The sequence below is a fragment of the Chrysoperla carnea genome, chromosome 4 (assembly GCF_905475395.1).
Source record: "Chrysoperla carnea chromosome 4, inChrCarn1.1, whole genome shotgun sequence".
Lineage (NCBI taxonomy): Eukaryota > Metazoa > Arthropoda > Insecta > Neuroptera > Chrysopidae > Chrysoperla > Chrysoperla carnea.
In genome coordinates this window covers 70,914,293-70,930,059 of record NC_058340.1, presented here as the reverse complement: position 1 = coordinate 70,930,059, position 15,767 = coordinate 70,914,293, and the positions used below count along the sequence as shown (strand labels likewise).

Below are 15,767 nucleotides of genomic sequence, written 5' to 3'. Positions count from 1 at the left end.
ACAAAATTTACACGTAATTAGCGCCCTCGTGGGTAAACAGTGATGTTTACAAGAAAATGTTTCAAACAAAAGTTGTTTATTTTTTATAAGGAACATTTTTTACATTTAAACATTTGTTCTATCTCTAACGGTTTACAAGATGACGGGCCCAAGACCCAATTGACCTATGATGCTCATTTACGAACTCGGCCTCACTTTTTACGTCTTAAGCACACTATAAAAATTTCAGCTGGATATCTCTTTTCGTTTTTGAGTAATCGTGATGACAGACGGACAGACGACAGACAGACAGACATACGGATGGATAATTAGGTGATTCTATGAACACCTTAATCAAAATTTTTTTCGTTTCATCAATATTTTTAAGCGTTACAAACTTGGGACTAAACTTAATATACTATGCATATTTCATACATACATGGTATAAAAATTTGCATAGTAAAGGCTACCATCGATTTTTCAGCGGGTTTCTACAACTTTTAAATTTTGGCAATGCTTAATTAAAGTGTGCAATCGCATAATTATTTACATTTTTACTAAATGAAAAGTAATTTTTAAGATCATAAAAATAATTTACAAAAAAGAGAATTAAAAAAAAGAAAAAATAAGAAATCAAATAATAATAAAAAATATAAAAAAACCGAACTGATAAAAGTTTATAATAAAAATAGGTTGTTTAAAAATCATAAATAAACAGAACATTAAAAAACTGATAACGAAGGCTCATATACAGTACAGACATATAAACTTGTACACGCGGATGCAGATGGTCGTAAGTAAAATTACCTATTTTTATCATTAACTGGAATATATTGAAAGTTTCCACGTGGTAATTGGTAATCTACTGAAATCAATCCGATTTAGCCGTTTTTATACCATGCATATATGTAATATGCAAGGTATACTAAGTTTAGTCCCAAGTTTGTAACGCTTAAAAATATTAATTCTATTAAAAAAATTATGGTCTAGGTGTTTATAGAATTACCTAATAAGTCTATTTCCGGTTGTCTGTCCGTCTGTCTGTCAACACGATAACTCTAAAACGGAAAATGATATCAAGCTGAAATTTTTACAGCGTGCTCAGGACATAAATGAGCAACATAGGTCAATTGGGGCTTGGGTCTGCATGACCCATCTTGTAAACCGTTAGAGATAGAACAAAACTTTAAATGAAAAAAAAGTTCCTTAAAAAATAATAAACAACTTTTGTTTGAAACATTTTTTTTGTAAACATCACTGTTTATCCGTGAGGGCGAAAATTAGGCGCAAATTATATAGTACTAGCGACCCGCTCCCGCTTCGCACGGGTGCAATGCTGATACTAAATACACTACAGAAAAACTGTGAACGTTGTATATAAAAACATAGCGGCCCGCTCTGGCTTCGCACGGGTATAAAATATATAGACTATGTGATTAAAATCGATCCAGTAGTTTTGATTTATTCATTACTGCCCGTGGCCCGCACGCGTTAAATTTGGAGTAAAACAATCCCCCTTTCCCTATACCATGAAGATTTCCTGCTATCTTTGGAATATCTAAATTCATACACTACATTTTTACTTATTTACTTTTTACATTTTTAACTATTAACCTCAAAAATAGCAGTACTTCTTCACTATTTAATGGATGTTATTATACATATAAACCTTCCTCTTGAATCACTCTATCTATTAAAAAAATCGCATCAAAATCCGTTGCGTAGTTTCAAGGATTTAAGCATACAAAGGGACATAGGGACATAGGGACAGAGAAAGCGACTTTGTTTTATACTATGTAGTGATGTATTATATGGGAATATCAGTTATGTATGTGTGTAACACAGTACATGTATGTACGTGTAATGTGACAGTGTAATCAACACTGTCTATACATGGTATTTCAACAATTAACTCAGTCAATTGTTTGTTGTCACTTGTTAAAGATATTTTAAGAAGGAAAATGTACTTTTATTTTTATCCTTCCAACAATTTTTTTATATTCAATGAATTTACCTTCGACCTACAATAATGAACCTATTATATACTTGCTCAATGCTGCTCTCTGATTGCAGGGGGTATTTATGTTGATACTATTACGTTTTTTTTTTTATATACATATTTTTATGTTGTATAATAATATCAATAATAATAATAATAATAATAATATTAATATGAGTATTTTTATGTTAAAAGTATTTAATTTTATGTTTGATATTAATATTTGATAATAGAAAAGAATAGATAAAACTAACATAGTTAATCAGTAAGCCCCTAGCTCCAAAAAAAAGTGTCGGGATTGGGACAAAACTCACATCAATTAATAGAATCTCCCATAAAAACATTTATACTTTACTCGTACTATAACTTTCATACGAATTTACTTCGAAATATAACAATTTAAAAATTTAATCTGACCACCATTTTTGTCTAGACTGAATGTGTTAAATAGATTGCATACATAAGCAATATATTCGTTGTGTGCGTAGTCATGGTAGGGACAATAAAATCGATGCCGTCGCTTTCAGTGAAAAATTTTGGCGATAGGAGGCTGTTATGACTAATTTGCAGTTCTTTACATGTTGATGTTATAGAAAATGTCAAATTAAAATTATTTAAAAACACGAATTAATGAAACTTAATGCATTAAAAATTGTGAAAATAAGAAATCAAATTGCACAAATATTTTTTTTTCAAATGTAAATTATCATAATTATTTATTTAAATTTGTGAGACAATTATATTAAATTTTCAATGTATGTCATAAATAGCAATCCATACAATTATATATGCATCCATACAATTCTATAATTAAAGTAGTGTATCGTTACCATGGAAACGCCTCCAAAAAAACTCACGCACGGTGCGAATAGATTAATAAAATACAAATTCCTATCCCTATATATTATAAATATAAAAGTAAGCATGTTTGTTTGTTTGTTTGTTACGCTTTCACGCTAAAACTAGCGAATGGTTTTTAATGAAACTGTACAGCAATATAACTGATATATCAGAATAACACATGATCTATAATTTATAAAAATATATTAAAAAATAAATTAAAAAAATTAAATTTAATTTGACATTTACCATTTTTTAAACTTTTACAGAAATCTGTAATTTATGGTTCAAAATAATGATTATAGATGAAGCAGATCTATGATCATCATTTTGAACTATAAATTAAAGAATTCTGTAAAAATTTAAAATAGTTAATATCAAACAAATCATGGCCAACTATTCTGATATACTCAATGAATTATGATTATTTTACATTTAACAAAAACTGTGTATATCAAGAAAGGATGGAGGCTTTAAAGCGGTGGTTTTTACTTTTAACCCGCCCAGTGAAGCGGGCGTGTATCAATCTAGTACATTTATATAAACTAATGTATGAATTTTATATAAAATCATTAGGTTATGATTTATGGTGAAATATTTGACGCATGCGGAGAATGTGCGGCAAATCCTTCATTTAAAGATTATCGAACGATTGAGGCGATTGCTGACGGGATAGGACTTCTATCGAGGATCATTTCATTTTTATCGCCGTTTTAAAAAATTTTGACTAATCTGAGATCCATCGTGAAAGACATATATTATGAGACGATAGCGGCTGCATGTCTTTAAAACTGAAATCATCTTACACAAGATCTCGCAACAAAAATAATAATTGGTTTAAATATTCGTGAGAATGTTTCTTACACTCATATTCAGAATTAATTTTTTTGAAACAATACAATAATTTTAGTGAATAGGATATACCCATTCATTACCCATAGAAAATTTAATAATATTTGAATTAATTTATGTATTATTGATGTGCTAAATTCTAAAATATTCATGGTAACCAAAATAAAAATAACTAAAAAACTACAACACACAAACAAACAGCTTGCTAGCTATCTAGCTCTGTTGTACAAGTTATAGTAGAATACAATGTTATAACCTTAGAAAATAAAGTGAAAGTATAACTTTTAACTGTAAGTATAAGTAACACCGCCATGCCATAAGTAAGTTATTTTAAGTAACTTTAATAAATATAAGTAAAACTTGTAAAAACAAGTGAAAACAAACAATTGACTGAGTTAATTGTTGAAATACCATGCATAGTCAGTGTTGATTTCTTTATTACATAACATATACAAACATGTGACACATACATAACTGATAATCAAGTATAGTACAATAGTACATATTATAAAATTTCCGCCTAATTGCCGCCCTCACGGGTAAACAGTGATGTTTACAAAAAAATGTTTCAAACAAAAGTTGTTTAATTTTTGATAAGGATACATTTAAACTTTTGTTCTATCTCTAACGGTTTACAAGATGGGTCCTACGGACCCAAGACCCAATTGACCTATGATGCTCATTTACGAACTTGACCTCACTTTTTACGTCTTGAGTACGCTGTAAAAATTTCAGCTCGATATCTTTTTTCGTTTTTGAGTTATCGTGTCCACAGACGGACGGACAACCGGAATTGGACTAATTAGGTGATTTTATGAACACCCGTGACAAAATTTTTTTCCTAGCATCATTATTTTTAAGCGTTACAAACTTGGGACTAAACTTAATATACTATGTATATTTCATATATACATGGTACAAAAATAAATTGTAAATATAAAACAATTATTTTGATAAAATTTAAAAAATTGTCTACTTTCATATCACCAACCAAGTACGGTTTTATTCTAAGTAGAACCACTAAAAATAAAATCTCATGAGCAGCAGAGCTCTATCCCTAAGGCCATATTTTCCCTTCATAAAGTGCTTCCAACTATAAAACGCTATTTATTGCATTGAGATGCTTTATAAATCTCCGGCCAGCATGAAAGCACTTTTTTCACAGGCTCAGATTTGACCTTTTTCACAGACTCAGAATAATGTAAGCTGTAAGATCCCGTTCATCCTAGAAGTTGCAGAATTTTCGGTCGTTTAGATCGCGAGATAATCAGCTGCAAAGTTTGCGATTTCGTAGATCAATGCAGAACTCTTTCTTCGAAATGTACAAAAGAGGCCTAATTGAATGTACAGGCGGAAGACTCGATCTTAAAAAAGGTCTGGAGCGATTTATCATTGAATAAATCGGGACAAGTCAACTTTCCTGCCTGTCAAGTTGATAGGAATTTTTCTCTCGAGGTTTCATAAGTTAGAAATCTTTCTATAAAGTGTAAAGAAAATTGGGAAATTTTTGTTTTTAATCCGATTTTTGAAAATCGTGATTTCATTATATATCGAAGTTTAAAAATTTTTTAAAACGTGGATTATTAAATTTCTATTACATTTTTGAGCTCGGAAAACTGCGTCGATCACTGCCAAGCACGTCAAAACGATGCTTGAAAAAATAGATAAAAGATTCTTTTTTATAGGTCGAGTCCGTCCGTCCAATCACCTGAATCTCTTCTGTACACTTCGAGGAACAAGTACATACCAAGAAAGTCAGAAGAAAAAAATTCCCATTTACTTGAAAGGCAGAAAAGTCGAATTTCACCGGTTTATTAAAGATCAAGAGACTCCAGACCTATTTTAAAGGTCAAGTGTGTCTGTCCAATCACCTAGGCCTCTTCTGTACACTTCGAGAAGCAAGTACATACCAAGAAAACCAGAAGATCTACCAGCGCGCTGGTAGCTTCAGTGGCATATTTTTTACGATGTTAAAAGACTATTGCTAGTCGTCAACAGGCGTTAAATCACTAAATGAAAACTAACGTCTGTTTTTTCGACAGATTATTAGATTGCCAAACTGATTAAAAATCAAATATTCCACATTTTCGATACTCGAATGTTTAAATTGAAAAATCCCTTATTAATTATTCCAAAAAGAACTAACTTCTTTACTTAATCATTTCAAAATGAAAAAAATCGTGTGAACAGCTCGTGTAGGTTGTAAATTACGTGCTTGGGTCATTAAAACACTTAGTTTAACTTAAAATTTTACAGATAAGAATGAAAAAGTAACGGATGATAAGTTTCATTGAGTTATTTTCAAAAAACATATCGATTTTTTTTATCGTCAAATCAAAATACTTTTTTTTTAAAGTGTATGAAAAAAGAATTGAATATATAACACGTTATATTATTATAGGTGTTATAATATACGCTTCTTTGTCTTACCTTGATAAAATAGATGACGTTCCTTTTAATAACGGATTCCTCTCATAATATCCGCCGATCATTGTGACCTACTGACGCAACAATTTATAACACACATGCGTTACAAAGTGTATGTGTGTATTCAATGCGTTAACAATTTACAACAAAACACTTTTAAAACAAGTGCATCCGTCAACAATAACATTCAAACTTCACATAACCTTTAACAAAAAAAATCACTCAGAAGAAAATTAAACAAATCACTGCATCCAAAAAAAAAAGAAAACTTAAATTGTAGACACTGTATGTTATCCAGGACCAATATCACAATAAACACCCTGTACACAGCAATAATTGAACCGTATATTTATATAACACTGGGCCATCACCGTACAAAAAACACTTTGAAATTAAACAAACAAAAAATTAAATTAAATTCCAAAAAAAAATAAAATATTTGCACTAAATTAAATTTGTTGATATTGCACTTTTGTTAACAAATTGCACAGTCGCTTTTTTCAAAAACACCCGCCGTAATTTTGTTTAGCGCGCGTAATATAAACTTTATCCATTTAGTAGTTACACCCGCCTTTTTTACCATAACATTATGACGTCTATGAAATGTCAAACGTTTCAAAGACGCGCGAGTTTTAAAAATTAACGCAAATGTTGGTGTTAATTCACCATATTTTATGAAAAATAAATTTTTTCAACTTATGTTCAGTTGTTTAAAACATAATAAGAGTGTAATATGAAAGTTACTTGAAACAAACACAACTTTCCTATTAAAAAAAAAAATTGTATAACGACCTTTATAAATCACTTATTAAACTTTTTTTCAAAACAACAATCCACAAATTAATTTTCGCACAACTTTCCCGAATGCATACTTTTTTCTGGTTGATTGTAACATATAAACAAATTCGAAATGTATTTTATTGAAACTTTTTTTACAAGAAATATGGTTTTATTATAAAAAAAAAAATTAATTTTATTATATTTTGACATATTCACTTAAAACAGCATGTGTTGAATACCGTATTTTAGAACAGAAATATTACCACTGTTGTTGTTTCTTACCTGTCCTTGGATGAAACAACAATATAGATAAAGACATACATACATTCACTTCTCACTTATCAAACAAAGATATCATTATGTATAAATATATGATAATAAACAATGATAACAATACATATTTTATATAATATACATATAAGATGCTCTTTTTTTATTAAGTTTATTATCAATATTATATAAATAATTTGCGTATTTTGATGACAAAGAGATAATGATTATATTCTATTTTAATGATATATATTTGTTTCTGTTTATATTTTTACTAAAATCATAATTTTAATATTTGGTTTGTCATATTTTCCCGAAAAAATAGACTTATGCCACTAAATCGAAGGTGAATTTGGAGAGGTAAAGCTGTGTTATAAATCCATTTCGCGAAACCTAGAACATAATTTAAAAGGTTTTGGAGATGTCTGATTGCATATACAGAGTGTCCACTTAAGTAGGCTTCGTATGGAAAACTTTTTTATTATTACGGTTTACGAAAAAAATTTTTTTTATAAAAATCTTTGCTTTCGAAAATATTAACATTCAGCTATTCTTTTTTGAAATCGAATGGTGTCACACAGGATGCCACAAATTGAAAAAGTCAATTCGATAGGAATGTCAATGGTCGTTTAGAAATAAAGACCACTTTAAACAGATAACAACGGAAACGGTTCAAGAAATCACTCCCGAGAAGTAAGTGTATTTAAGCAATTTTGTAAAAGAACAAGTGAAAACAAACAATTGACTGAGTTAATTGTTGAAATACCATGCATAGTCAGTGTTGATTTCTTTATCACATTACACATGCAAACATGTGACACATACATAACTGATAATCAAGTATAGTACATATTATAAAATTTCCGCCTAATTGGCGCCCTCACGGGTAAACAGTGACGTTTACGAAAAAATGTTTCAAACAAAAGTTGTTTAATTTTTGATAAGGAACATTTTTTACATTTAAACTTTTGTTCTATCTCTAACGGTTTACAAGATGGGTCCTACGGACCCAAGACCCAATTGACCTATGATGCTCATTTACGAACTTGACCTCACTTTTTACGTCCTGAGTACGCTGTAAAAATTTCAGCTCGATATCTTTTTTCGTTTTTGAGTTATCGTGTCCACAGACGGACGGACAGCCGGAAATGGACTAATTAGGTGATTTAGTGAACACCTATAACAAAATTTTTTTCCTAGCATCATTATTTTTAAGCGTTACAAACTTGGGACTAAACTTAATATACTATGTATATTTCATATATACATGGTATAACAATTACATGTATGGAACGCAAGCGTGGCTACCTTGAAGCAAAAACAACCTGAAGATAACTAAATAAAATTCACTAAATTTAAGAGAAATTCCCCAATCTGGCAACACTGATTCTTTGCTGTCAGATTGGTTATCAAATAAAAGAATTTCGAAAATATGAACCTCTAAAAAAAAACAACCTTTGCATATACAGGAAGCTAAAATTTGGTATGTAAAGTTGTTTACTAACCAGATCAATTATTTATAGGCAATGATATAGAAGCAGGAGCTGATTTCAACATTTTAGGGGGGGGGGCTCCCCAATTTGAGCTAGGAGGTTAAAAATCGATATATAGATTAAGTTAGTTTCAAGAATGTGTCACTTGGGGGTGTCAACTTTCTAGTCTCCTTCTTCCCTTTTTATACCGAAATATGACGTTTTTTCGCGAAGTTTATGGCTTCGAACTTCTATACAGTCTTTCCAAATCGAGTCAAAGAGTTTGAAAGTCGGTATATGTGTTGAAGATCTCGGCATTCTAACCCCCTCTCCATTATTTTATGTAGACATAGCATATTTTCAAAAACTAGAAAATGCATAAACCCCAATTCAAAAAAATAATAATATTTTACTAAGAAATGCTAGCCCAAGCCTTACGCAGTTCCGAAGTGCGGTACTTGTGGCTAAAAACAGGCTAGTGAAATCATATAATATCAATAGTAATTTATTTTTATTTATAGGCAATTTTATTACGTATATGATATACAAATTACATAATTTACTGTTTTTTATGTCAGTAGCCAGCACGATAAACTTGAAAATAGTAAGTAAATCATGAAATTTGACAAAGTGGTAAGGAATATATCGCATAGACAGAAAAAAACAGGCTAGAAAAAGAATATATAAGATATAATGAGGGACAAATAAGACTTAAGTGATGGAGCTCTGTTATACAAGTAATTTTTTCTTGTATGTTAGTAAGATTTGTAAAGATTGTTAAATTAATAATGGTATCATGATACGTATAATATTAGTAGGTACATGTTTTATTTGATATATTGTATTATAAGTAATTTAACCTACTTGAAGAAATCACCTAATTTCACTTGTTGACTTAACTTGCTTCAAAAGAATGGTAGATATTTAATATTCAATAATAATAATAATAATTTTTTTATTTTTTTTATTACTGATTTTTAATATTTTTTTTTTTATATTATTAAGTTTTATGTAATCTTTTATTTTTCTAAATTAACCCTTAGATGACTCAAATGGCTTAAAATTGCAATAATTTAAACGGATTCACGTCGATACATTGTTATCAAAGATAGTTTAGAAACGTATTCGTTAGAGACACGAATGTTGATTGATTTAATCGCATTATATTAGGTACGGTCACGTTAATATATCGTTTTTTTTTTTTTTTTTTAATTAAACAAATTAAGAAATAATAGCAGGAATAACTGCAGTTTTCTAGTCATTATTAGAATAATATTATCTGAAAAATTGGTCGAAATCGATTCGGGAAATCGCTCTTCGTATAGAACTGGGTTTTTGAATAAAAATTAATAATCAATTTTTGTATTTTTTAGGCTAAAAGCTATAAAAAAACAAGTGAAAACAAACAATTGACTGAGTTACTTGTTGAAATACCATGTATAGACAGTGTTGATTACTCTGGCACATTACACATACATACATGTCACACATATAGGTATAACTGATATGGCCATAACATACATACTATACAATTTGCGCATAATTTGCGCTCTCACGGGCAAACAGTAATGTTTACGAAAAAATGTTTCAAACAAAAGTTGTTAATTTTTTTATAAGGAATATATTTTACATTTAAACTTTTGTTCTATCTCTAACGGTTTACAAGATCCAAGACCCAATTGCCCTATGTTGATCATTTACGAACTTGACCTCACTTTTTACGTCCTCAGTACGCTATAAAAATTTCAACTTGATATCGCTTTTCGTTTTTGAGTAATCATGATGACAGACGGACAGACAGACGACAGATAGACAACCGGAAATGGACTAATTAGGTGATTTTTTGAACACCTATACCAAAATTTTTTTCGTAGCATCAATACATTTAAGCACTACGAACTTGGAACTAAACTTAATATACTATGTATATTTTATATATACATGGTATAAAAAGTGAAAACAATTTTGTTATTAACTTACATGCGATCTTTCCCTATTAGTGCCCCTTTCAAAAATTCAGAAATAACTTTTTGTTTCGGAATTTGATTAAATTCGATGTGTATACGGCACTTTTAATGCACAAGGCGTTAAATGTACTGAATTTGTATTTTTTGCTTCCTTTTTACCATATGTTTTCCAACCAGCTTGCCCCGTTCGAAATCCCGAGCAAATGAAATTATAAATAAGTGATTCTTGTTATTTATAGACAATTTTATTACAGTTATGATATACAAATTACATAATGCACAAAATTAAGTATTGATATTATTTCTCTAGCCCATTCTTTCCTAAGCGGTACATTTTTAGACCGTGAGTCTATTTTTCGACATTACGTCATTTCGTTACTTAATAAAGGGATAAGGAAGAAGATTTAAGGTACCCAGCAAAAAACAGGCTAAGAAATATTGTATAAGATAGCAGACACAACAAAAATTTTTCATTTCTTAGTATTTTTTATTATTTAGTGTAAATCAAAAATATCAAGAATCTTTCGCTATAACCCAAAATACTGTATCAGTTTTGTTGAACATCGAAAACGAAATACGAAATATTAAATAAAATATAAAATGTTTACCTACCTCATCGTAAAGAATCCACAAATTAAATCACATCATAGTTTATTTTTCACATTTTGCAAAATACATTATTTTGATTTTCAAAGTTTATTAAAGTATATGAAATGCAAACAACTTTTATTTTTTAAAATTTTAACGATTTGATGTATAAAGTTTATGACACTTGTAGTTCCGAAGGGGAGGTTTACCGAACACTTAATTATCATAATAAAACCACACATAAAAAGCCCTAACATTTTGTATTCCAAAATTAACCCGCGTTTTTAATTAATAAAACTTATACTAGATTGATATTTATTATCAAATTAAAATATTCATAAAACACACTCATGTAAAAATTTAAATCAAATTATTCTAAATAATTTTTTTACGAAAAATACCGTTCACATTCGATAAAATAAAAGAAAGTTTAGTCTATTTTAAATCATGTTTTGACAAACAAGCGTTACGCATGCGTTGTAGATAATCATTTTTTTTGAATTTCTAACGATTCTACTTGAATATTAAATCATACTTAAAAAGCATAACTTACGAACAAAACTTAAAAAAAATAAGTTAATAATGTTTTTTAACAGTTAAAGCACATTTTAAACACAATTTTACATTTTATTTCGAATAAAATAATTGTAATTTTAAAAGATTAACTTCACCAAAGCCAAACCGACGCGTTCGTTACGTTGTTTGCCTAAATATGATCTGCGCATGTCTGTTAGATGTGTTCAATTTTTTAAAAGTTGAATTTATTTTTAAAGTATTTCATTTAATAACTTACGAACAAAACTTAAAAAAACAAGTTAAGATTGTTTTTCAACAGTTAAAGCACATTTTAAACACAATTTTACATTTTATTTCGTATAAAATTCACCAAAGCCAAACCGACGCGTTAGTTATGTTGTTTGCTAAAATATGATCTGCGCATGTCTGTTAGATATGTATGTTAAAATTCCACATAGCAACTAAATTATGTGATACAATGTATCTATTAATTTATTGCGCAAGCGTTGTACATGGTGTATCGAAATTCAAAATACTAAAAATAATTATGGATAAATTGATTTAAGTACTGACTTAAATTAATAGAATGGCTTTAATCGCTAGTAATTTCGGAAATTTTCGATTTTCAGATTTCAATAGAAATATACTTTTTTACGATAGTTTATAAGCGTACAAGGAAGTACTTTGGTGTTAAAATCAGAACTTTACTTACATGGAATTATTATTTTTATTTATCAGTTCAATTCAAAAGATATATTTTGTTACTTAAACTAAGTTATAATCTATGACGTTTTGATAACAAAAAACTTGTTATTTCAAAATAATCTATACAGGATGCCCGTGACTCGATGGTCATAGCTTAATAGCCTATTCTCTGGACAATTTTAAGTCGAAAGCCTTATATACTTTTGACCAAAACTTAATAGTTTAGGAGCTATGTGTACTAGTAGAGGATCCGTATTAAGATCGTCCTTCACCGAACTCCTTACCAGACAAAAATGATGTTTTAGAGAACAAGATAATTTTTTAAATATGTTTAAATTAGGCAACCCCTTTGGAAATTGTCATTATTATTTTTAATTAAATTTATAAAAAATTAATTTTTTTTTTAATTTCACTGGCGTGTCTACTAAATAAAATTAACTCCGATGGAAAGTATATAATGTATACAATATGCTACACCTCAGTTGCAGACCTTTTTTTTGTCCCTATTACCTGGTTGTCGTGTTTAAACAGGTAAATTGATATTAGTAATTGCGCTTTATTGTTTACCAATTGAGACCAGTCTTAAAATGTAAGCAATTTAATTAGAAATAACGTAATATGAAGTTGCTTGAGAAAATTCAGTCATAAATGGGGGTTGCAAGGGTTTAAAGTTAAAAAATTCGGGGCGAGCAAAATTGTTAGACAGAGAGGCATTGAGTGTATAATTCTCTGTTATAGAAAAGGATACACTACTATAGCTGCGCGCACAGGCGTCGTAAACTGTGAGAGAGTGCGCATGTTCCATACTCCATGGTAAAGACAAGGATAAATTAAAGTACTATAGTGTAGTGTTTTGGAGTGGATAAAATGATTTTTGAAAAGCTTGGCATATATGAAACTAGTAGAGAAGCACGTTTTTGAAACAAATCAAAGAACAATATTCTTAAAAAAATTATTAATACATGTTTAATAGGAAAATAGGAAATTTTTTTATTGAGTATTCTCAAAACAAATCAAAAAACAATATTTAAAAAAAAAAATATTAACACATGTTTAGTAGGAAAATAGAAAATTTTTTATTGAGTAATCAATACATTACAAGAAGTAATCACACAAAATATAAAATTAAATGATTATTATTCCGGATCAGAATCGCCGGAAGTTGTACCGTTTTCTAAGTCAGAGGAAACTTCTTCATTGTCTTTTTCTGTCATTTGTAAAATATCCTCTATTTTTAAAGGTGTTTGGTCTCCATCAAATCCTTTTGGTTTTAAATAACCATCAAGGTAGCAACCACAATTTTCAGGGTTTAATTTTACGCAATTAGATTCAGTTGCATGTAGCCACATTGAATTTACATAAATAGTGCGTAAAATTTTTTGTTTTAGTGATTCCCAGCATGGTGGTATCGTGTTTGAGTCAAAACTTCTAACTTTTTTTAGAAAATTTTCATTATCTTCTTTCGCAGAAAAATTTTTTACGAATATTTCATATCGAGCGTCGTTTACTTTGTTACAGTTTTTAATACCATACATTGCTACGGTGAATTCTTGGACTACATTCATTTTTTCATCAATAAAAATGTCAGTATCATCAGTCAATGAAGCGAAATACTGTTGATACTTTTGGTTTTTTGAAAATAACTTGAAAGGTCTTATCTTTCCTTTATTATAGAAAGCAGCGGTGTAATCAGAACCAGTGTATGCATGGAAAGCAGGTAAACCTAGACACAGATCGGATCCCAATTTTGATGCCAATTCTGTGCAATTTATGCAATTAAGATCATTGCCACTTTTTTTTTTCATCAATGAGCTTGCAAGCCAAATTTGAGAATCTTTAATTTTATGCATGTTACCGAGTAAAATTATCAAAACATCTGTGTCTGCCGATTTAATTAAAATTCTTGATCCTGCTGTTGCTTTGTAAGCATGAAAAACCATTCTTGTATCCGCTTCTTCGTGAAAACATTCGTAATCATTTTCTTTATTTTTTATCACGCGATTTTGTTGAGTTTTATCTATCAAAACTATCAAAAATATTTTTTTGTCATTAATTAAATTTTTTAAGTAGTCATTCTCCCAATAGTTACTCAAAAACTCTATCAAAGCCTCTTTGAAACGATAATTTTTCAGACTTTTCAAAAAATCTGTAGGTCTAGTTTGTTGAGGATCTGAAATTTTTTGCATAAAAAACACTTTTTCTTTGTCATTTTTGTACTTTTTTACAGCACACAATACGTTTTTACTAACAAAATACGCATTCAAAACACTACACTATAGTACTTTAATTTATTCTTGTCTTTACCATGGAGTATGGAACATGCGCACTCTCTCACAGTTTACGACGCCTGTGCGCGCAGCTGTAGTAGTGTATCCTTTTCTATAACAGAGAATTATACACTCAATGCCTCTCTGTCTAACAATTTTGCTCGCCTCGAATTTTTTAACTTTAAACCCTTGCAACCCGCATTTATGACTGAATTTTCTCAAGCAACTTTATACTACGTTATTTCTAATTAAATTGCTTACATTTTAAGACTGGTCTCAATTGGTAAACAATAAAGCGCAATTACTAATATCAATTTACCTGTTTAAACACGACAACCAGGTAATAGGGACAAAAAAAAGGTCTGCAACTGAGGTGTAGCATATTGTATACATTATATACTTTCCATCGGAGTTAATTTTATTTAGTAGACACGCCAGTGAAATTAAAAAAAAAATTAATTTTTTATAAATTTAATTAAAAATAATAATGACAATTTCCAAAGGGGTTGCCTAATTTAAACATATTTAAAAAATTATCTTGTTCTCTAAAACATCATTTTTGTCTGGTAAGGAGTTCGGTGAAGGACGATCTTAATACGGATCTTAGACTATACTCTTATGTTCCCAAAGGAAACAGTCAAAAGGAGTAATATTACAGTAATCCTAGCCGAAATGCTTTATAGAAAATCGTATTTTTGGGGCGAAGCCCGACTTTTTGTTACGGTTAGGATGGTCAAAGATAAGTTTAAAATTTGAAAAGACGGCTTACTACCCCTTGGGAGAAGGCCACAATCTGGTTGGAATGGGTGAGTTTGTTTTTTTGCAAAAACTGTTACACTATTGATTTTAAGGAAAAAAGCACCAATGCATTTTTGTAGAGATAGGAAAATCAGGCCATGTTTTCCATGAAGATGCATCGTCACATGCATTATATAATATTTAACATGATTATGTAATACCAATAAATTAAAATCTCTTTGTAGACTTTGTAGAATAGAAGTCAATTTTCTTTTTGCATACAATTATGAAATAAATAAAAAATTAATAATAATAAAAATAAGTATATTTATTATTAATCATAGCTTTCACTTGAATTTATTCAAAT

The 15,767-nt window shown here is 29.4% G+C and overlaps 1 protein-coding gene across 1 annotated transcript in view; it reads right to left on the bottom strand.

Moving 5' to 3' along the window:
- Positions 1-6,194, bottom strand: part of LOC123299287 (AF4/FMR2 family member lilli) — a 444,323-nt gene extending 438,129 nt beyond the window's left edge. The window contains exon 1 of the mRNA XM_044881638.1: positions 6,101-6,194. Coding sequence (XP_044737573.1) covers positions 6,101-6,162 — 62 coding nt within the window. The 5' untranslated portion in view covers positions 6,163-6,194. The remainder of the gene's footprint in view (positions 1-6,100) is intronic.
- Between the last annotated feature and the right edge of the window lie 9,573 nt (positions 6,195-15,767).